Source organism: Dendrobates tinctorius, unplaced genomic scaffold (genome assembly GCF_039654945.1).
Source record: "Dendrobates tinctorius isolate UK_male_01 unplaced genomic scaffold, ASM3965494v1 ptg000239l, whole genome shotgun sequence".
Lineage (NCBI taxonomy): Eukaryota > Metazoa > Chordata > Amphibia > Anura > Dendrobatidae > Dendrobates > Dendrobates tinctorius.
This window is the reverse complement of record NW_027361906.1, coordinates 774,029-797,945: the sequence shown is the minus strand read 5'-3', so window position 1 is coordinate 797,945 and position 23,917 is coordinate 774,029. Positions and strand designations below refer to the sequence as shown.

At 40.4% G+C, this 23,917-nt stretch overlaps 1 protein-coding gene across 1 annotated transcript; it reads right to left on the bottom strand.

The window, feature by feature from the left end:
- HHIPL2 (HHIP like 2) lies at positions 1-23,258 on the bottom strand. The gene is made up of 9 exons (XM_073556759.1): positions 22,956-23,258; positions 19,117-19,766; positions 18,763-18,906; positions 16,602-16,933; positions 13,798-13,924; positions 11,686-11,831; positions 10,987-11,068; positions 5,088-5,170; positions 1-1,190 (listed from the first exon to the last, which is right to left on the bottom strand). The coding sequence occupies exons 1-9, from the start codon at positions 23,256-23,258 to the stop codon at positions 1-3; spliced, it is 3,057 nt and encodes a 1,018-aa protein (XP_073412860.1).
- Positions 23,259-23,917: the final 659 nt, after the last annotated feature.

The window sequence follows — 23,917 nt, the reverse complement described above, 5'->3', positions numbered from 1 at the left end:
TTACGTTTCAAAATTAATTTGTGCTGAGGATGCCTCAGTGGGTTGAGGTGTTGTGTTAATTCTTTTCTTGTTTGGGATTTTGATTTTCTCCTTTTTTCCATTTTTTGCCTTGATTGCGACAATTTGAGGTTTCTTTTTTTGAGATGTAGCTGGTTTTGAGATTTTGAGATCTTTTCCTTTTAGAATTTTTATAGGCTTGACTTTCTCTGAGGTCTTGGCAGGAAAAGATTTTTTTAAAGAAGGCAGTGTGATATTATCTGTTATTGAGTATTGTTTCACTATGGCTACCGGGGGCTTTTCCTCCTCACTGGGTGAAGGTGTAGTCAACCAACCCTCAACTGGCTTCATTGTTGACCAAGTCAGGGATTCTTCTCTCTTGTCAGTTTTTGTATTATTTGTGTTTCTTTTATTTGTTTTCTTTCTCGGGAAAAATGCCAAGTTGTTTTCTCCCGAAGACAGTACAGCAGGTTTAGTTGTTGTTTTTGTTTTCTTTTGTTTTTGATTATTAACCTTCATGAAGATTTCAATTTTTTCTTTGTTATCGACTTTCGATTTACTTGGTTTCAGTTCGTATTGTTTTGATTTCTTATCTTTTTCTTCATGCTTTATACTTTTAGTTGGTTTGACTTTCTTGGAGGTATTAGTGCGTGTAAGATTTTTTAAATCTGACTCAGAAAGTGATAAATTATTTTTGGTCACCGATGGCTGGTTAACTGTGTCCATATTGAGCGGTATGTGCTCAACGTATGGTGGTTTAGTCAACAGCTTCTCAGATGGCCTTTTAGGTTGTCTGGTTAGAGATGGTTTCTTGATCACATCCTTGTAAGGCTTCTTTGTTTGTTGGGCAAGTGTAGGCTTTTGTTTAGTTTTAATTAGCTTCTTATCCTTAGTTGATGATGTTGGAACATTGGTAGGCTTTAAAAGCTTCTTTAATCTGTCCTTGGTAGATGGTAGCTGGGTAGTAGTCACAGGGGACATCTCTGCTTCTTGAGTCGATTCTATCTCATTGAGAGTCATCTCTGTAGACCTCTTTATGACCTCAGTCGGTGAAGGTTGAGTTGCAATGGGGTTTTTTGGTGTAGTGGCCTTCATGGGAGCTTTAGTGATAGTTTTCTGTTGTTTCGGAATTACCTTAAAGGGTTTCTTGACTGCTGGCTTAGTTTCTTCACTGAGTATTTCAAGAACAGTCCCTGGAAAATAGTAAAATGTCAGTATAAATCAGTTTACTGTAAAGTGATAAACTTGAAAATCATCTGAGGATAATCATGCTAACAAATTTCAGCATGGGAATCGATGACAGAACCTTCCTACTAATATCGGATTTAGGCTGTGGGCCCACGTAGCATTTTAAAACGCTCACTAAAAACCGGACTCCTTCCCAGAAATCGCACGTTTTTTTCCGCGCGATTTCACCGCGATTTTACCGTGATTATGATCGCGATTTTGCCGCGATTTTCGCGTGCGATGTTCAAGCACTTTCCAAGCGATTTGAAGCATTGCTTGGAAAGTGATTGACAGGTTGGTCACACTCGTCAAACATAGTGTTTGACAAGTGTGACCAGGTTTTTACTATTGAGGCCGCCTATGCGGCCTCAATAGTAAAAGATAGAATGTTAAAATGCTATAAAAAAATAAAAAAATCGGGGTATATTTACCTTCCAGCGTCCCGCGCTGTCATCCCGGGCCTCAGCGTTCCCAGCGATGCCTGTGATGACGTAGTCTCGCGTTACTATAGCGATCTCGCGAGACTACGTCATCACAGGACCTTGCCGCAAGGCATTACTGGGAACGCTAGGCCGGGAATGCAGCGCGGGACATCGGAAGGTAAATATACCCCGATTTTTTATTTTTTATTCTTTTTTTACAGGGGTATGGTACCCAGGGCCTGGAGGACAGTCTCCTCTCCTCCACACCGTGGGTACCAACCGCACATGAGACGCTTAACTTCCCTCATGGTGGGCATAGCCACGTGCGGGAAGTAAGCGATTCTCATGCATTCCTATGGGTGCGGAATCGCGGCAATTCTTTGCGATTCCGCACAAAAGAATGAGCATGCTGCGATTTTTTCCGCGATGCGATTCCGCCGCGGAAAAAAGCGCAGCATTAGCACAGCATGTGCGGAATGCCATAGGAATGCATGGGGGGCGTTCTGTACACGATTTTTAAGCATTTTCGTGCCGAAAACGCTTAAAAATCGCTACGTGGGCACAAAGCCTCAGATCACATCCGTGCATATGACTCGTCAACCCTGAAATCTCATAGGCTTCACGCCCTGCCCATTATAGGACACTGCCCTGTAACATGAACCCCACTTGTCACTACATAATCACAGAAGAGGACTAATTGCATTAACTAAGCTGCTGGAGGACTCTAGTTCTTCCATGATCTATTTTTCAATCTTTGACTTATCTCAGTTCCCAACATTACATTTTATTATTGTAATGGGGCTCACAATCTATATTCCCTATATATCCCTATTCTTTGGAGTGTGGAAGGAAACTGAAGAATCAGTAGAAAACACAGGCAAACATGGGGAGAACATACAAACGCCTTGTAGATGTTGTTCTTGGTGGGATTTGAACCCAGGAACGCAGCGCTGCAAATCAACCTTACTAACCACTGAGCCACGGTGCTGCCCATGTGCCAGCATGCTGCCTATGAACTGTGGCACGTGCCTATAATCACATGAGTGAACTGGTCACTTCTTTTTACAACATCAACACACTACTCTTCTCCTGTCATCATTCTCAATTGGCTACTTCATGTTCTAACACTATTTTCTGATACTGCTGCTCACACGAAATCCTGGCCGGACAAAAGCTGGCCATTCACTTTAGCTAGCTGTCGAATCGTTCAGCTGACAGCTATTTCTTTCATTTCCCAAATACACCCCAGCATGGCTAAATGTTCCTTAGTTCTCTATGATACAGCCGCTGGGAGCGACTTATCTTCCTGCCAAACAAGAGGATCGGCGATTGTATTCCAACTGCCCGATCCTTATATTCCCCGACATAATTTGTGTATGGGATCCTAACATCATCAGATGAGTAAACTGGTCACTGCCTCAACAAAGAAGAACACTACCGCTGCTGCAGTCATTCTATAATATGATTGGTTAAAGGGTGTCCAAAATTGAGGGAAATTGAGGAGACTGTATGAATGTATATATGTATATATATATATATATATATATATTGTAGTGCAGCGGGGTTGGTGCAGTGTGACAGACAGGCAGTGACCCAGGAAAGTTCAAAACAAAGTCTCTTTTAATAGTCAGCGTACTCACAAAACAGAAAGTAAATAGGATACTCCGGATCGCAGCCGGGAAACAAGATAGTCCATAACTAGGACCGATTACCGTGGGCAACTGCACTGCTGTGTATGCTGAGGGGTGCCAGGCCTTTTGGCTCCGCTTAACTCCCCGTATTGCTTTCACACAGTCTGAAGCTATGGCAGAGCCTTCTGCTCTACAGTTTTGCAAAATGACTGACACACCCAACTCTCTGCTGCAGGGGTTTTTACAAAGTACCTGTGGCCATAGGCCACTTGGAAAACCCAGGCCAGGGGAGGAAACAGACTGCACTGCTACCTTCTAAATTCCCTATCAGTATGTTTTTGGAATGTAGGAGGAAAAACCCCAGAGGAAACCCGCACAAACACAGGGGGAACATACAGACTCCTTGAAGACATTCTCTTTGCTGGGATTTGAACACAGGACCCAGCGCTGAAAGGCCGCAGTGCTAACCACTGAGCCACTGTGCTGCTATATATGCTTCTCAAAATTGAAATTGCAACACCGAGAAGGAAAAGTGGTAGAATTGTGGAAATCACAGGATGGATAGACATGTTAATATTATACAAGTGCTGACAAAATAGAAATAACATTTTCAGTATGTCTCGATTTATTCAGTATGGAGTATGAGTGCCACATGGCGAAATCCCGGCACTTAAAGCCTCGACTCCTATCAGTGAGGTTATTGATTGTCACCTGAGGAAAATTCTGCCGCTGAATGAACTTGAGCAAATCATCAAGATCCACTGCTGGCAGCTCCTGTGTAATCTCTGACTAATGACATCCGAAATGTGCTCGATGGAAGACAAGTCTGGAGACGCTGCAGTCCATAGTAGCATATTTAGGCCATTTAGGCTGCTCACAGTGGCACGAGTAACATGCGACCTGTTGTTGTTATGTAGAAAAAAGGTCTCCTGAGATACTTTTGAGAAATGGCAGCACCTCTGTTCTTCCACCCAATCAATGTAACGCTGAGCTGTTAGTGTACATGGAATGAGGGGTCCTACAGGGGGTCCGGCTACCATACATTATGCCATCCCATACCATAATCACTGGAGTAAGACCGGTGTGACGTTCCCTCATGAAGGCCTCTTCATGGCGTCACCCACATGGTCTCCAGACCATTCTCCGGTTATCAATGCATCCAAGATGAAAGCAGAAATCACAGCTGTAGATGACCGACCTCCATTTCTGTCCTGCTTCACACTTTGATATCTTCTAACCCAGTCAATGCAAACTCTGTATCTGGACGCCTGGCTCGTAGGACAGTGTAGTTCAAAAGTTTTCTGATGGTTTGTGCAGACTCTGTTTGATGCTTTAGCTTTGGTCTGAGAAGTTTCACTTGCAGGTACAGAATGGATCAATCATGAAACCGGTGGTGCTGCTGTTTCTTCAAAGTGTCCCAGGAGCCGTTTTTCAACACGACAATGCCAGGCTGCATGATGCTTGTACTACTGTGAGCAGCCCGTGTGGCCTAATCGGACTACAGCGTCTCCAGACTTGTCTCCCATCAAATACATCTGAGACATCATTGGTCGGTGATTGTACAGAAGCTGCCAGCAGAGGATCTTGATGATTTACGTGTCCAAGCGCATTCAGTGCGGCAGAACAATCCACAGATGACCGCCCATTAATAACCTCGTGCCGGGGTTTCTACACATGATGCTCACTGAATAAATTAAACTAGAATATTTTTTTTTTAAAATTAACTATTTCATTTTTTGTTCAATGTTTAGTTCTGGTAGGGTCCTTTAAAAAAGAATGACTACGACTCTCTTCCATGGAATCTACTTACTTTCACGTGGGACCAATGGAACCACTTTGCTTCTTATCCTCACTGGCGCAGGACTATTGGTACATTTTCCAGGGGGCGCTCTCCTAAAATAAATGAATGGAAAGGATACTAAAACTTTATACACTGAAAACACAGGTACAACTATCAGAACCGGCTCTAATGTTCCTACCCTCGGTACGAGGCCGGACGGCCATAATGACAAATCATGGCTGAAAACATCTGTATGTATTTCTCAACAAAGACAAGTGATTTGAAACCATTTGAATTTCCAGAGAACGTAATTGAAGCCTTGTTATAGATTCTCTGAAACTGCCTGGAAATCACTATAGCAGGAGGAACACATTAAATAAAGCAGGATGCCTCGAAACAGTGGAGGCCTCTGATCAGTGGAGGCCTTCTGCAGAGATGAGGCTTTTTTTTCCGATTTTCATAGAAATATAAGAGACAAAATCAAATAAGTTTTTGTAACATTACAGGAGATTTTGCAGCTGAACACCTCAAAGATGACCTCACTAGGTCAAACATGACCAGTTTTTGTCCTTATTTTATTCCCGTTGCTCCCCCGGAGTTTTACTCTTTTATTTTTCTTCTTTATGTCCGCCATACGGTTCCAGAAATTTAGGCCTTTTTATTTAGTACTACTATATATGGTCATTCCGAGGGGGCGGGGCTCGCGGGGTACTTATGCAGAGGAGCCTAAAGACACGCCCCTGAGGATACTGTGAGCCACACCTTATTGTAAAGACCATAAAAATTAGCACCAAATAAAAAGGCCCATATTTATGGAACTGTATGGCTGATTAAAAAAAAACAAACAAAAAAAACGAAATACTTAGGGGAGCAACGGTAATAAAATAAGATTAAAAAATGGACACTTTTGACCTGATGGCAGGTCCTCTGAAAAGTAGATCATTTCCAATATTTTACAATACAAAATGCATACTTAATTAAAGATCTATTTATCTGATGAGGCAGGTGTACTTACTATGAAAATCCATGTCAGAATGGCTTTGAAAAAACGTATGCCTTTAAGAACCCTGCCATTTTACATTGTTGCGCTTTTATTTTTTTCTCCCCTTATTCCAAGAGCCATAGCTTTTTATTTCAGTCGACACAGCAGTGCAAGGGCTTGTTTGTTTGTTTTTTTTGGTTTTTTTGTAGAACAAGTTGTCATTTTGAATGACATAATTCACTTTACAATCAAATGTTCTGGAAAATAGGGGGAAAAAAATCCAAGTGGGGAGAAATGGAGAAAAGAAAACTAAATTCCGTCATTATTTTTGGGCTTCTGTTTTTATGGTTTTCAGTATGTGGTAAAAATGACCTAGAAACGTGATTCTCCATGTGAGAATGATGACGGCGATATCAAACTTATAAGGTGTTTTATATATCTTTTAGAGGTTAAAAAAATCACAGAATTGTAAAAATTTATTTTTTTTTGTGCTGAAATTTTCTGAGACCCTTTTTTTTCTTGAAGGAGGAAAAGAGGGATATTTTAAACTTTTACAGATTTTTTTTATTTTTTTTCTACTTTATTTTTTTATTTTTTTTTCTACTTTATTTTTTTTTTTTAGATCTCTTAAGGGGTCTTGAATCTCCAATTGTTTGATCACTTGTATATGATACTTTTTTTCACAAGATGATTTTTGGACCCTTAAGTGGTTAAAAGGTGTAAAAAATATATCATTTTGTCATTGCTGTGCATTATGTTGATTTTACGGTGGTTTCGCTGCGCTTTTTCAGGGGAGTCCACCTGAATAAGACGTTGTGTGCACATACCTCAAAAATGATTGGAAAAACTGTTCCTATTAATTCCTATTGTAATTACATTTCACTGTTCATATGAGGATTTTTTTTAGCGGGTTTTTTTTTTCTGATTAAGATTTGAAAAACTCCTGGTCGGAAAAAAAAAGTTCATATTACTTTGATAAAGCGGATCTTTATGGAAAATGCTCCAAAATAGGCACGACTGCAAAAACCACTTCACGAAAAGAAACACTCCCTCCAAAAAAATGTTTCTGGAAGAGCTTTATACTTGAAAAAGTCATAGTTTTTGAGAGTCTCGAAAAGTGTGTGTGACACATGTTACGTTTTTACAACTTTATTTTTTATGCTCTCAAGTTTTGCTGATTTTTTGGGCGTGTTTTCGCTGCTGATTATGTGTCGTTTTTCTACAGCTCGTGTTTAATAAAGTTAGTTTCATTCACCAAAAACGATGCAAAAAAAAAGAATCGTTGCTTTTTAAGCATTTTTGCTTTTCCTCCTTGTGTTCTATGGAGAAAAAAAAAATCTGAAATAACTGACTTGTTACAAATGACAAAATCGCAGACATTTTCCAAATAAGTCAGGGGGGAAAAAAAAGAAGTATGTGCATGAGATTCCTGAAATATTCATAGCTTTTGCTGACACTGTAAAAAGCAACTTTTAATTTGCATTTAAAAAAAAAAAAAAAACCAGAAAAAAAAATGCTGCAAAAACGCAACGTGTGAATACAGCCTTATTGTGAAGGGTTGTTTAGTATTGTATCGCTATTGTTTTGGGGATATCGATGAGCTCAGTGATAAAAAACTTAGGGAAAGTAAATAAATATGGCAAAGTTCCATCTACATTTGTGACGCCGTTGTATTTGCAAAAACTCTCCGACTCGTGTGCGCGCAGACAGCTGCAGGAGATAACGGAAGGGCTCGTAATAACGAAATATTTTGAGTATACCTTCCAATGTCTTGAAAATCTATCTACGAGCTGGCGGGAGAGCGCGGGGCGACATGTTATAAAGTGTCAGCTCCAGGCATCGGAACAACGATCTGCTTTCTGATTTATGACTTAACAGATTCCTTGTAGACTTCGGTTTAGTGCGCCTCTCGTGGAACCGGACTCCATTTATGGAAATAAATCTTAATGAAAACATCTGCAACTTTCTAAAACTTCTCACCGTGGAGAATTCGCCGCTAGTGATGAGCGAACGTGCTCGGATAAGGTGTAATCTGAGCATGCTCGGGTCCTAACCGAGTGACTTCAACGTGCTCGAGTACGATGTTCGATTACCAGCGGCTGTTCGACACCCACAACGCATGCAGGGATTACCTGTTTGATAGAAAATCCCTGCATGTGTAGCGGCTTTCAAACAACCGCAAGACATGCCGGCACAGGGACTCAAACATATTTTTCGAGCACGCCGAAGTCACTCGTTTAGCACTCGAGCATGCGCAGATAACACCTTATCCCAGCACGTTCGCTCATCACTATTTGCCATCATTGTTTCCAGTCCAGATTCCATACTGATAGATTGAGCTCAGTGCGCTATGCCATGATTTTTTCAGCTTCGGGTTCTAATCAAAATTGTTCCTATTCACCGACCGCAAACATAACACACTGGTGCGCTTTCTTGGTAGCCAGCTATTATCAGGGGCTATGTACATTTCCCCTGTTCGCTTAGGTTTCCACCATCTCCTTTCATATTTCTCTTTTTTTTTTTAGCAAAATTGCAGAAAATATGTAGATTTTGCAACATGGAAAAAAATTGCCACAATTTTCCAAACGTTAGATAAGGATAAAAAAAAAGACACTTCTGCTTCAAGACCAACCTAAAACCTTACAATGCTGATCCAGAAGAAGTCAAAAACACCAAGAGGCAGATGACCATTTGCCCCACATTAGGCTGGTTTTACACTTACCGCATTTTTTGCGGCCCGTTATTGCGGCCCATTTTTTGCGGGCCTTATCACCCATTTTTTTGTGTTGTACTGCAATAACGGGCCGCAAAAAATGTTATGGAAATAGTAATGGAGAAAAAAAATGGCATTCCGCAAAACCGGAAGTGACGGCGCGCCGCAAAAACAAACTTCTGGTTTAATTGGGGGCCGTGTCCATACGCCATGAAAAATATCAAGCATGCTCAATATTTTTTCACTGCCATATATACGGCCCTCACGGCCGTACGGCACATGACGTACCATTGAATTTTTGCGTGCCGATTTTGCAGCCCCATAGAAAGCTATTGGGGCCGCAAAATCGGCCCACAAAAAATACGGTAAGTGTAAAACCAGCCTTAGGGGGAAAATTCCTCTCCGACACCAAATATTGTGGATCGATGATCCATCTGCAGTATCTGGGGCCAAGAACATGTACTTATATTACTTTTAAGAAATGCATCCAGGCCCTCAGTGACCTTTTTGAATGAACCAACCGTAACAACATAGCTTGGCCACAGCTGTCTGACACTGTTACAGGGAATGCGTCATCAGAAAATGTTTTAATTGTAATTTCTAACAATATTTTGGCAATGTTTTTTTTTTCTCATCACAATCTGTATTAAAAATAAAAATAATAAATCTTGCAGTTCTCATACCGACCACTGGGGCTTTTTGAGATTGTAACTTCCTGTGGTTTCAGGAAATAATACATGAACATTAGCCACAATGGTCGGATCCCGAGCCTGTCTTTGCTATTAAAGGGAGTCTCAGCACAGAATGACCGTTCAAACCAAGTACAGGCACTCATGGCTCCATGATGTGGCCAAACACTTAAAAGTGCACCTTCCCACCTACTTGTTTTCCATCTATTTGTCTACTTGTCTAACTCTATGAAACCAGAACTGTCAATCAAAAAAGAGGTGGGGAGTGGAGATAGAGGGAAAACAAGTAGGTTGGAAGGTGTATTTAAATGTTTGACCACACCAAGATCCTGTACTTGGTTCGAACAGTCATTTTCTGTTGACAGACTCCCTTTAAACTGTCTAATGTGTGTGTACAGGGAGGAGAAGGAAGTGAGCTGTGACTTTGTCCTATTGTGATTGGTAAATCCTGTGTTATCAGCTGTGCGTAGAGGTATTATGAGCAAGGTTGAGTGGGCCCACAGAAGTTCGGGTTCTGATACCGGACATGAAGTTTATTCCAAAGTTCGGTTACCAGAACTGTACCCGAACCTGAACCAGAACCCAAACCTCATTGAAAACTATGAGGACCCAAACTTTTAGCTGGAAAATTCTCTCTCTCTTTCGATCTCTCTCCTCCCAGACTTTCCCCAGAACTCTGACCATTGCACAGACTTACAGAAGTCCTTATTCGGCGTTTAGCACCGGACACTAACTGTCCAGTACGAACCCCGAACTTAAAAGTTCAGGTTCACTTATCTCTAGTTATGAGTCATTATAAATCTGCCTCTGATGATAAGGAAACTGCTGAAAACTCTACTTGGAAGTCGAGAAAGTGTGAGTCTAGAACAGCCCCTGTGGCCGGTGTGAAAACTGCAAAATTGTTAGTTTAGTTTTTTTTTATATTAATCCTGGTAGGAAAATAAAAGTTTCTGAACATTAAACATAAAAAGAGTATTTGACACAAAAGTGTGATTTAAACATTAGGTAATTTTCTCACGACACATTCCTTATAAATTTACGGTCCATCGTATACCAATAGTCCCAATTTTGCCAGGACAATAATGGGAACAGAACTGTGAATGGTCAGGGTTTATGCAAACTTGACCAAAAACTGTGAGTTCCTGAGCATTTTGGGGGTGTTTCTTGGTGGTTGAGGGATGGGGTGGGCTTTAGAATGTTGGGAAGTATGAGGTCCACCATGTCCTCACATCTCTTGTTAAAGAAGATGAAGAGTGAATGTGAAATAAAGTGAAATACTTAAAAATGTGACCTTTTGATAAGTCCCAGAGCGTAAAAAGAAAACTTGTCAACCATTGTCCCGATACATATTCACAGTGACCTGATTTACAAAACCACATCGATAAGGAACAGAAAAAAATTTGCACAAATTTTAAAATCGGTAACAGAAGGGCGATGGATTTCCCAATTCTTCCAATCATTAGGGGACGGACAGCTCGGGACAAAAAATATCAAAAGTGTCAATAGTGAGGAAAACTATAAAAATAACTGATGAAATGTACAAACCTAGAAGGATCCACAAGTCGATATAATGTCCCATACGGGGATAAAGAGGTCGGGTCTGATGTGGAAAGAAAGTACAGTTCCCCTGTGAAAATTAGAGAGAATTTACAAAAATTATACATTTGAAAACAAAAAAGTCATGCTTTAGGAGACAGGTAACTAGTGTCGGACTGGGTTGGCAAAAACCCACCAGTAAGGGTGATTTTTGAGGCCCACTGTTCAGCTTCATGCAAAAACAACCTGACCTTGGAAAACAAATCTACTTTTGCATCTATGTAATATTAATTTGGCTAGCTTGTTTATGAGATGATAAGATGGCACTTTTTTTTCTACATTACTCATTAGCACTTCTCAGGAGCCTACCGGAGGATTCTCCGGTTGTCCTGTGGGACAGTCCAAGCCTGCAGATAGCCACCGCTTTTAACAAATTTTATGATTTAAAGGGGTTCTCCTGTAATTAACTTTTCAATTTTGTGAACAATACTTTTTCACAGTTCGGGGATCATATTTGCTTAAATCCCTACATTTGTCTATTTTTCCTGCTTCCAATACATCTCGACTGTTCACCACCTGCCTAATATATCCCACCATTTTCAGCCTATGTTTACCACACCGGTCAGTGGTTTTAATGTTATGTGTACGTCTCCATGGTATGTGGGCACATAGTAAGGTGACTTTATATGTGGTACTACATGGAATTACCGGCTTCATCCTCTCCAAAAGAGATAATGAACTTGCTGTAGGTGTTGATCAGCTTCGGGAATGCACAGACGTTTTTGTCCCCCATACAGATGTCCTGTTTGGTCCATTGTTTGGTGGTCTCATCCTCATGTAACGCCATCAGCCGTCTACAGGGAGAACAACACAAAAACTTAGAATCGAAGATCCTTTATAACAATACTGAGAATATAATATATGCAAGGAACAAGCTTTCAGAAATAAAAGCGTTATTAATTTACTTGTATCAACTAACAAAATATAAAATATATGACCAAAAGAGAAATCTACATCCCATCAATATTTGGTGACTGCCCGTGGCCTCTATCAGTTCATCAAGGTACTTGTAATTTACACACAGTTTATGAAGGATCTTAACAGAAGGTTGTTCAAAACATCTTGGAGACCCGACCCCAGATCTTCTGTGTATGAGACTTGTGCAGATCCTTCTGTCTCTTCAGACAGATGTGAGATCAGGGCTCCGGGACCGGATCATTACTTCCTGGACTCCTCGCTCTTAATGACATTGACTGGATGTTTGAGGTCGTTGTCCGGCTGCAGATTAAATTTGGAGCCAATCAAACACCTCCTGATGGTATTACATGATGCATAAGTATCTTGCTGTATTTCTCATTATTAAGGACACCAAGATATGGGCAACGTCGCGGACCATAAAATCAGTGATTGGCCAAGGAAGCTTAGTGCAGCAGCATATACATCTTGATTAATGCCGAGAAATACAAGCAGACACTTAAACATCAAGTAATGCCATCAGGGAGGCGTCTGACTGATTCCAAATTTATTCTGCAGCAGAACAACAACGACCCCAACAACCAGCCAATGTCATTAAGAAGGAGGAGTCCAGGAAGTGATGATCTGAAAACTAAGTGCAAGTGACCGAGAAGAACTGATGTGTCATGATCCAGACCCGGTTTTCAGTCCTGTCTTTCCATGTTCCTGGTCTGATCATGTCAGGGGTTAACATTTCTCAGCCTGAGTATGGGTTCAGGTTTTGCTATCTGTCGCCGCTGCTTTCTGCAGGCGATGTCAGTTATAGTTCTGCCTACGGCACGAGTAGCTGACTCTGTTTCACCCTGATTTGTCCTGTTGTTATTCCTGACTCGACCCGTGTCTGTGTTATTCCCTGCTCCCCGTCCCGATTCTATGTGTCTCCTTTGTGTCTGGACATCTTGGTACTTGAACTTGGCTTGGACCCTGACCTGCTTTTGTCTCTTGTCTCTGGCATATCCGCTCCTGACCGTTACTGATAACCTGGCTTGTCTCTGAAACTCAGTTTGCTTATTCCTTTGGTACTGCGCTACAGTCTAAGATTTGACTTGTTTGACTTCTCTGCTTCCACCTGGTGGTAGCTTCGTTGCTGCACGGCAGGTCTGCTTCATCTGTGTGCTGGACCTGTCTCCACTCTTTTGTCCCCTAGCGGAGCTAGCTTCTACCTGCATTTGCAGCAGCGTGATATGATGAAGGCAAAGGGGGAGGGTCCACAAATATTGATGGGATTCAGATTTCTTTTTTGCTCATTTAGTTTGCAATTTGTTAATTGATAAAAATAAACTATTTGCACTCCTATTTTTTTAAGCATTACTATTGTGAAGCATTACTTTCACACCTGTCTGAAACTGTTGCACAGTACTCTATGTCTATCTATATGTTGCATTGCAAATGACTGCTTTGCTTTTCTTTTTAATTATTACTGAATCGTCTATGTGTAAATCGATCCTTTGCATCATCTATTTGCAGTATTTATGTATGTATCATCACATATGTATCTATGTATCAAATATGTAACTTCCTATGTATCAATCTGTCTACACTTTCTGTTTATATCTATCATCTTATCTATTCATTTATCTATGGATCATCCGCTCAGTCAGATTTATGCATGTTCAGACTTTTCTATTTATGTTTTGCAAATATATCTAATTACTTTATCAGTTTTCTTTATATTTTTTTATTTATTTTTGAATCTTCTCTTTATCAGTATATCTTTCTTAATTTTTTTTCTATCTACTTATCTATTGCTCCTCAGCAGATTTAGATAGCATTTTACTTCCTTCCTCACGTTTCCTGTAAACATACCCATTCATGAAGTCCCCAAAGATGTACAGTCCGTTCAGATTTGGATATTCACAACCTCGATACACATAACCACCGGTGACCGATTTGCCAACATTGTGGCCATAAGCAAAAATTGGTAGAATATCATCTGTTAAAGAAAAATTGTTATAGCCTCAAAAATATACTGTATATCCATAGGTGGTGACAGAAGGTGGGTCCAATGAATTCAGTAGCTGTAATCAGTTACTTCTAATAAAGGATTCTATCTATCTCATATCTATATATTATCTATGTATATATTACCTATTATCTATTTATCATCTATCTATTATCTATATATTATCTATCTATTATCTATTAATGATTGATACCATTTTCTTTTGGTAGATAATCCTATATCTCCTGTGCTATACATACATCCCAAAATACATAAATCGTTAATAAATCTCCCTGGTACACCTATTCTTTCAGATAGTGACTCTATATTTAGCAACATTGATGCTTTTCTGCACAAAGTTTTGGGTCCACTTGCCAGACGGGCGACAACCTATATTTTGGACGACATGGATTATTTATGTAAATTACAGTTAAATTAAAAATTGACATCATTCTTGCTTAATTTGATGAAGTTTCATTATACAGTTCATTTAGTCATACTAAAGGTTTAACAGTAATTAGTCAGAGCTTGAATAAAACAACATATACATCTGTTAGTTTTGAATTCATGATTGTTCAACTTCAAATTGTGTTGTACAACCATTACTTTCTATTCGGTGATGATTTTTACATACAACAATGAGGTACTGCAATGGGCGCCAATATGGTGCCTGCTTATTCTAATTTGGTTGTGATGTCATTGGAGGAGAAACCTCATCTATGTATCCTAAATTTCCCATGTGCTCAGGTGGTGCAGGTACATAGCTGATGTATTCCTCCTTTGGGACTGGTTCTATTTCTGAATTATGTGAATTTCCTAATTTTCTTAATAATCTTGATTCAGATATTAAATTTGCATTGTCCTATTCCACTAAGGAGTTACAATTTTCTGGATGTACAGATCTTACAAAATTATGTTCAATTAACCACTCCATTATACAGTAAACCCATTGACAGAAACAATCTTTTTATATTTGATAGTCATCGTCCTAGGAAAATGATTAATTCTTTACCAGTCAATTTTTACGGGTTAATAGAAGAGTTAGTGATACAGATGTTAGGAAAGTTTCACTTTTGACCATGGTCAATAAATTTAAGGAGAGGGGTTACCCTTGTTCTTTGATATATCAATGTGAGGAAATGAATACCGATCTGACAACCTTACTGACAGCTAAATCACATAAAAAATAATTGCAATGCATTCCATTTGTCTCAACATATGGAGCATCATTAAACAGCTAAGATTGTCAAACGACACTGGTCAATGTTGGGTAAATGTTTGCCCGGCATTGTTGAGTTTACTCTTCTATCATATAGAAAAACTAAATATCTTTATGCTAGACTAGTCCATTGAGATATTGGTCCTTTGAAGGTGCATACTCAATCCACTCTCAGGTAAACCCCGCAAAGTCTATTTTCCCTATCTAAGTTGCATTAATTAACAACTATCCTATGACCCAAAATACTTTTTTTATATATAAATCATTTTCTTACTTGTGATTTAGATTATGTTATTTACATACTTGAAAATCCATGAAAACTCTGCTATGTAGGAGAGACTATCTGGGACTTCGAAACTAGGATTCATCATCATTGTTATACTATTCGTAAGAAACGCCTTGATTTGCCCAAATCTAAACATTTCACTGAATTTAGGAATACCGAAAATCATTTGAAGTTTCATTTAACTGATCATCATATACCCCACCCTCCTTGTTTACCCTATGGAAAGATCATCATATATCCCACCCTCCTTTTTTACCCTATGGAAAGATCATCATATACCCCACCCTCCTTTTTACCCTATGGAAAGATCATCATATACCCCACCCTCCTTTTTTACCCTATGGAAAGATCATCATATACCCCACCCTCCTTTTTTACCCTATGGTAAGATCATCATATACCCCACCCTCCTTTTTTACCCTATGGAAAGATCATCATATACCCCACCCTCCTTTTTTACCCTATGGTAAGATCATCATATACCCCCACCCTCCTTTTTTACCCTATGGTAAGATCATCATATACCCCACCCTCCTTAGAAGAGGTGGAGATACAGGTAAAATGTTAAAAAAAAACAAATTGATGTGGATTTCAAAGTTGAATATACTGAGACCCAATGGCCTCAATGTGGAGTACAAAATGAATTGAATCTTATAATGAGATGTGTTTCTGCTCTTGTCTCTTTAATATTCTCCTTCATAAACCTGTAGTGTACTTTTAGTGATTTTAAGATTTCTTTTGATTTGGCGAATGCACACACGTGCACTGCCACCTTTATCCTTATGAAAGATTGCGCTGGTTATTTCATACCACTATTGTGCATGCGCGAAAATGTATTAATACCTGGCTCTTTCTGCTGTCATGCGCACTAAGTTAATTAGAATGACACATATGGCTGTTTTGATCCATAATGGTTCCTTATTCTATGGGGTGAATCATCTAGGTCTAATGCCCTTTTCTGCACCTGGATTTTATTTGAACTATTAAGCACGTCCGCACTTTATTGCACATTATTATGCTATTTTTTTCATCCCTCTACAGGTGTATGTTTATGGTTTCTGAGATTGTTCATTTTTTGAGGGTGCAAATTCTTTAATCTGTAAAAGCAAGTGCAATATATAAAATTAAATAAAAAGGTTTCTGGGAATACAATAGTGACTTACGTAAGGAAGAGTTGAGGCAAAGCATTATGTCGAAGCATTCGAATCCCTCCTTGGCTCGCCAGCCATAGTTTCCACCTTTAACAATTATATCAACTTCTTCGTAACGACCTTGACCAACGTCGCCGCAGAAGAGTCTCCCTCTTCCTTTCCCAGTCTCTGGATCTCCTTGGTCAACAGAACATCTCCACATATTCCTTACTCCATAGGCGTAGACCTCGGGAGCAGCGTGACGCTCTGAAACAAAGGGATTATCTGGTGGGATGCCGTAGGGTTTTCCAGCAGCTCTTTCACCATCTACATCAATCCGGAGAACTTTACCCAACAAGGCGCTTCTAGAAGCAGAAAGCAAAATGAACATTCAAGATTGTAAGGTCATAAGTCTTCGGTTTGGAGTAAAAATAGTTCCATATTAAGGGTGGTATTAAAAACCCAGGCGAAAAAAATTTAATTGTGATACCCATCCAACCCTTGGGTCTCCATCTGACTACCCATAACAACCACATACAGAAGAGAAGAACTTTCATGTGGCCCCTTTTCTCTGACTTCTATGGACATAAACGGGACAGTCAAGCCATCAGCTTCTGTAGACTGGGTCATGTGGACCACCTAGATCCTGAAGAATGTGGAGGTCCTGTGTGCCTTCCTGCATTCTGACCGTAGATTTAGGAGTTTGAACAGTGCGTCTAAATCATCAGCTTCTTGAGCTGTGATATCTGTTGTGAATGGTGGACCCTGTGCTATCTATTGTATAGAGAGAGGTGTTCTTAGTCATTGTACAGGAAGAGGAGGAGGTGAGCTGTGACATCTATTATGAATGGTGGGCCTTGTGTTATCTACTGTATATAGAGGTGTTATTAGTTATTGTACAGGAAGAGGAGGAGGTGAGCTGTGACATCACCTATTGTGAATGGTGGGTAATGTGTGTACTGTATATACAGATGTTATAAGTGTTAGACTTTTTTTTACTAGTTTTTGACAAAATGTAGAACCACAAATTATACCACGTCCAAACTGGAAAGGATTGATGTATATACACGTAATACGCTGCTTCTCAACGTCTCTCATATCGCTTCCATGTTGCTGCAGAGGCTTTGTTCACTTTTCTTTTTTGTCCCCAATTTTTGGTGCATTTCAATTATTAATTTTGGAGCACAATGCAAATTATAATGACAATGTGGTTGTCTGACTTTGGGGACAATTTTTGCTTACTTGAACAGGACCTGTCAGCACGATTTAGTAATGTAAAGTATAGACATGGCTGTAATGGCGCTGTAATACAGATCACATTGATACATTTGGTGAAGAAATCGGCTTTGTGGTTCTTCTTTAATCATCATTTGTAGTTTTCTGCTAATTAGATTTTGGTGCACAGGGGCCAGACTGTGCACTGGATCTCCTCCTGGATCTGTGATTCCCGGCCCCTCAGCCAGCCTCCGATCTGTGAATGACCTGCGTCGTCTGTATGAAATCTCAGCAGTGACTTGTCATTAACAGACCGGAGGCAGACGGAGGTGCCGGGGAATCACAGACAGGGAGGAGATCCAGTGCACAGTCCAGCCCCTGTGCACTGAATGCTAACCAGCAGAAAACTTCAAATACTGATTAAAGAAAAACCACAAAGCGGATTTCATCAACAAAGGCATCAATTTAATCAGGATCGACTGATCAGTATTACAGCGCCTTTACAGCCACGTCTTTACTTTACACTACAAAATCACGCTGACAGTTTCGGCTTCAGAATGATTTAATTGAGAATCCATCAGTGAGCTCTTTCTGATTCAAGAAAAGAATCCCTAACTTTTCTATCTGTCTATTTATGAGTTCATCTCAGCTGACCTACGACCTCAGACCACATCAAAGTTGAATGTGCAGGGAAACAAGAGCCTGTCGAAGTAAAACCTCAAAAACGTATTTATTTTTTGCCCCAAATGCATGTATTTATGTAATAAGAAAAAAAAATTTCCCCAGAGGTGGACAACTCAAAAATGTTGGCCCATATTACACCAATTCTTACTTTTGTACAAATTTTAGGAATGTGCGGGTGCTATAATCATAAAAATGTCTAAAACTAAGACTAAGAGTCTAAGACAGTGCAAATGTGGAGACTTCCCATAAATATACCCTATTGTCCATATTTACGGGAAATATTCTTGTCTCTTACTTGTTCTGTGCATTTCCAAATTCACCATGTGGATCTCCAAGCTCCCCTCCATCTCCAGTGAATATGTACAGATATCCATCCAAGCCAAAAAGTATTTGCCCTCCATTGTGGTTTCTGTACGGTTCCACAACCTCCAAAATAATTCTGTGTACAACAAGTAAAAAAAATATATACATATATTTATACATGTCTTACATTCATCATTCCAAAATGTATCTTAAAGGGATCCTGCATTTTAAGGCGGTAGTTAATGGACCTCTTACGTATTGGTCAGATATTACCATATCTCACTATATGACCAATATCATTGATTTTAATAGACCCCCTCCAAGTATACAATGCAGTTTTGTTTACCTTTCGGAATTTCGATCCGCCTTATTAATGTCATAGGGCAACACCCGGAATTCACTTATTCTTATTTTCTCCACATATTCGTCATCAATTACGGAATAATAAACATAAAATTTCCCATTCTGTCGGAATTTTGGATGGAACGCCATTCCAAGAAATCCCCGCTCATCTCCGTGCCATGGACTTGACACCACACTCTCCTGCAGGTATAGAAAAGGTTCCTCTAACCGGCCACCGCTGGGTAGGTAGACCCAGACTATACCAACCTGCTCGGCCACAAACATTCTATGGGTGCCATCATTAGCGTGGATCATCAATACAGGGTTCCTCAACCCATTGGCCACCTCGATTAGACACATTTTCAGGCACCCTTCTTGGTCCTCAACTACAGCCCCAAGGTTGTTATTCAAGTCCATGTTTTGTATCACGTCTGGAAAACAATAGTCCGGATCTGGTAGTTCAAGGAGATGACAAAACTGATCTCTGTCCTTCGCGGACTCCAATATCCTCTTGTCATCTGTCATTAGTGAGATGGTGCTATGGCAGTTAAAATAGAAATCTGAGCAATATGGAAAACAGAGACCAGGGAGAGCCATGAGGGGTGTTCTTGGGTCTTCAGCATCATATAAATGTGCAGCATATGGAGAACATTCCTGAAAGAGATGAACATCTAAATGAACAACATGTAGTGTGGAAGGAATGTCAACAGTCTCTGAAGTCTTGTTGTCTGCAACCTTTTTCAAAACTTTGACTCTTCATTTGATCATTTCTTTCAGGCGCCATTTTGATTTTGAGAAGATATGGTTTTATCAGGATGTGACATAATATGGCCTCTTTCTCCTCTGGTTTTCCCATGGCTGCAAGATTGGGCATGCAGGAGTTGAATAGAGCCACTGGTCAGCCATGTACCCTACTGCTTCAAACCTTCTGGCTAGGGTCTTGAGGCCGAAAGAGAACCAAGAAACATATGGCAATAACTCCAATGCTGATTATCCTGTGGCTTGTAATACTGGTAACACCTCACAATTTATACCCCAAATGAAATCTCATAATTCAGGTGCTAGAATAGATCCCAAAATTCAGACCCCATTATTTATACTCTAGTCCAAATCAAATCATTCAGATGCAAAAACAGAGTCTAAATTCATATCCAGCACCAATCCAGAGCCCATAATTCAAACCCCAATATTGAGGCCCATATCAAACCCCAATATTTTAACTCTAGACTCCAATATTCAAACCAGACACCAGTATTCAGACTCCAGGACAGACTCCTTAAGGCTACTTTCACACATCAGGTTTTCGGCGTCAGGCGCGATCCGGCGTCGTGCCGGAACGCCAGATCCGGCAAATGTTTTGTAAAACCGGATGTGACGGATCCAGTTTTCTGCCGGATCCGTCTTGTTCTTGACAGACAAAACCGGATCCGTCTCATCCGGTTCATCCGTTTTTCTATCCGTTTTTCGACGAATTACGCCGGATCCGGTTTTTATATGTCTTGTGGGCAGAGCTACTGAGCATGCTCAGACCAAAAAAATCCGGCGTGTCCGGCTTTTTCGCCGGAGACAAAAAAAACGTTACAGTAGCCGTTTTTTCCAGACGCCGGATCGCGACACATTGCCGGATCCGGCGAAAACCGGATGAAACGCATGGCCATCCGGCTCGATCCGGCTCTAATGCAAGTCAATGGGGGGGAAACCGGATCCGGCATTGCATTTCGCCGGATCCAGTTTTTGTCAAAAGCGCCGGATCGCGCCTGACGGCGAAAACCTGATGTGTGAAAGAGGCCTAATTCAGACAACAGTCTAGATACTAATTTTCAGACCACAAACCAGATCCCAATATTAAAGCCCCAATCAGACACCATTATTCAGAGCCCAGAGCAGACTCCTTTATTTAGACCCAGAAAAGACCACCAAAATATTCAGACCCCAATATTCACGCCCCAAACCAGACCACAATACTCAGACCCCAGACTAGACCTCAATATTCAGAACCCAATATTCAGACCCCTGAACAAACCTCCAATATTTTAACCCCACTCCAGACTCCAAAATTTAGACCCCAAACCAGAATCCAATAGTCAGACTTCAATATTCAGGCCCCAAACCAGACCACAATACTCAGACCCCAGAACCCAATATTCAGACCCCAGACAAGAGCTCAATATTCAGACCCCAGACAAGACCCCAATATTGAGACCCCGGACCAGGCTCCAATATTCTGATCTCAAACCAGACCTCAGAAGCTAATATTCAGGCACCAAACAGGCCCTAATATTCAGACCCCCAGACAAGAGCCCAAAATTGATACCCCAAACAAGACCCCAATATTGAGACCCCAGACCAGACTCCAATATTCAGTTCCCAAACCAGACCCCAGAAGCTAATATTCAGGCACCAAACAGGCCCTAATATTCAGACCCCAGAACAGACTACTTAATTTACACAGCAGAAAAGACCTCAATATTCAGACCCCAATATTCAGGCCTAAAACCAGACAGCAATACTCAGACCCAAAAACCCAATATTCAGATCCAATATTCAGGCCTAAAACCAGACAGCAATACTCAGACCCCAAAACCCAATATTCAGATCCCACACCAAACTCCAAAAAATTCAGACTTCAGAACCCAATATTCAGACGACAGACCAAACTCCAACATTTAGACACCAAACTAGATGTCAATATTCAGGCCCCAAACCAGAGCGAAATTCTCAGACCCCAGAACCCATACTCCAGACCAATCTCCAATATTCAGACCCCAGACTAGACCCCGATATTCATTCTCCAGACCAGACCCCGATATTAAGGCCCAAAACCAGACCAAAATTCTCAGACCCTAGAACCCAATATTCATACTCCAGACCATACTCCAATATTCAAGCTCTACATCAGACCCTTGGAATTACAGTAACTCCTCTCACTCTCTTAGGCAGGATTAGGTCCTCGTTAGCTCTTGGCAGTACCACCACACATGACATCTTAACTCATGTCAAGTCATTGTGTAAGATGTAGCACAGTGCCCAAATAACAGTGCCATGATTTGGGCAAATCACACTTCCAAAGCTATAAAATGCTCAATAAAGGTGCCACATAAGGCATAAATCACTATATGACACTGATATTCAGACACTGGGCACTTGTACTCTAAATTATTATGCATCACATTGGGGTGGGGGTCATCAACACATGCTATCACACAGGCCATCATAACATGTAAGGTCACCCACCATCTAAGAAATTTCATCATGGACAATGTAGCATCACAAGGTTAGAGCAGGTGGTGTCCTACAAAATCCTAGTGGAGCATACTGGCAGAGCTATAGCCATAGGTGGTTCAAAGGTAGCAGTCAAACATCGATCCTGGTGCCTGAAAGGATAAAATGTCCCGCTGCCAAATGAAAAGACCCCAGTATAATAATGACCCTGACATGCATCCACATGAATACACCCACAAAAACACAGACATGCATAAGTGCACACATATACATACAAAGGCTCACTCATATTATAGTACATCCTAAAGATATGACATAACTATAAGATGGAAGTAAGACCTTAATTAAATCTTGTTTGGTTTATTCCCCATGGGATTCCTAGAATCTGGTTGGTCCTTCTTGAACCTCCTGCAATTTTTTCCTTCAATCTCGTCAAACAATGTAAAATCTAAAAAAGTCCAAAATTCGTATATGGGGTTTTTATAGACACTACAGTAAGGTACTTATTCATAAAATCACTAGAGCATGAGTCTAAAAATTGTAGCAGCAAAGACAAAAATAATTAGCGAAGGTCGACACAATGCTACCTAAACAGCATAAATCTCATGCATGATCAGTTACCTGGCACAAAATATTCTTGACGTATCCCCCGCACAGTTCTTGCTCCTTATAGTCATAGTGGTCCATGATGGTCCAGTATTTCTCGGCTATGATGTTGTCCTTCTCTTGGTCGCAGCATCCAAATTCTTGATACTGGGAGCAAAATTCCAAGTGCCTGGCTGGCTTGAAAGGAGGTCCAAAGTCCAAGCATTGGGGGTGAGCAAGAACACCTATCTGGAATATGATGGTGAAGACAGGAACCAAGAGGAACCTTCTGAGGAACATCAGCCTGGACCATCTTGAGATTGGATGTGATGTAGTCATCTCCACCCAGGAAGAGATGCTCATATGCTGCCCTCCAGTCTCTTAAATCCTGTGTGTTCAGATATATCCCAGCCCCATACATTCCCCACCCCCACATATTTATCACCTTTTTCTTTATTTTCCTCTGTGTCCAGCCCCTTCCAAACTCCAAGCTAAACTTCCACCACCTCCTTGGTCATTGGACTTTTCGCCGTTCCTACTAATTTATCCCTATCAAGTTTCAATGGAAGGAATTCAGACAAATCTTCAACACCAGCTTCTCCTCCAAAGAGTGCAGGGGATTGTGAAATTAAGTTGTTGCAGATCCTTTCCTATATCGGAAAAACACCACTAATCAGCAGCCGGAGGGCGCTCTCGGCATATGTTTTTATTTACTCTTTTGAGGAGATTCTTTTCGATTATCTAGATTATATCATCTCAGAAGGAGATGTGGAACAAGTGGATTTCCTAGAAAGAAGCTCTTTTTCCGGGTATTATTTTGTATTTTAGATGTAAGTTTTATTTTAGCTTGTATTTTATTTTTCTCTTAGTTTAGGGGCATTTTTTTTATTGCTTTATATTGCCTTTTTAGCAATTTTGCCTACTTTTTTTTTCATCATAAATTTTTAAATATCCTTTGCACGCTTAAGATTTTATAAGTTTGTTCCAAATTGGATTTG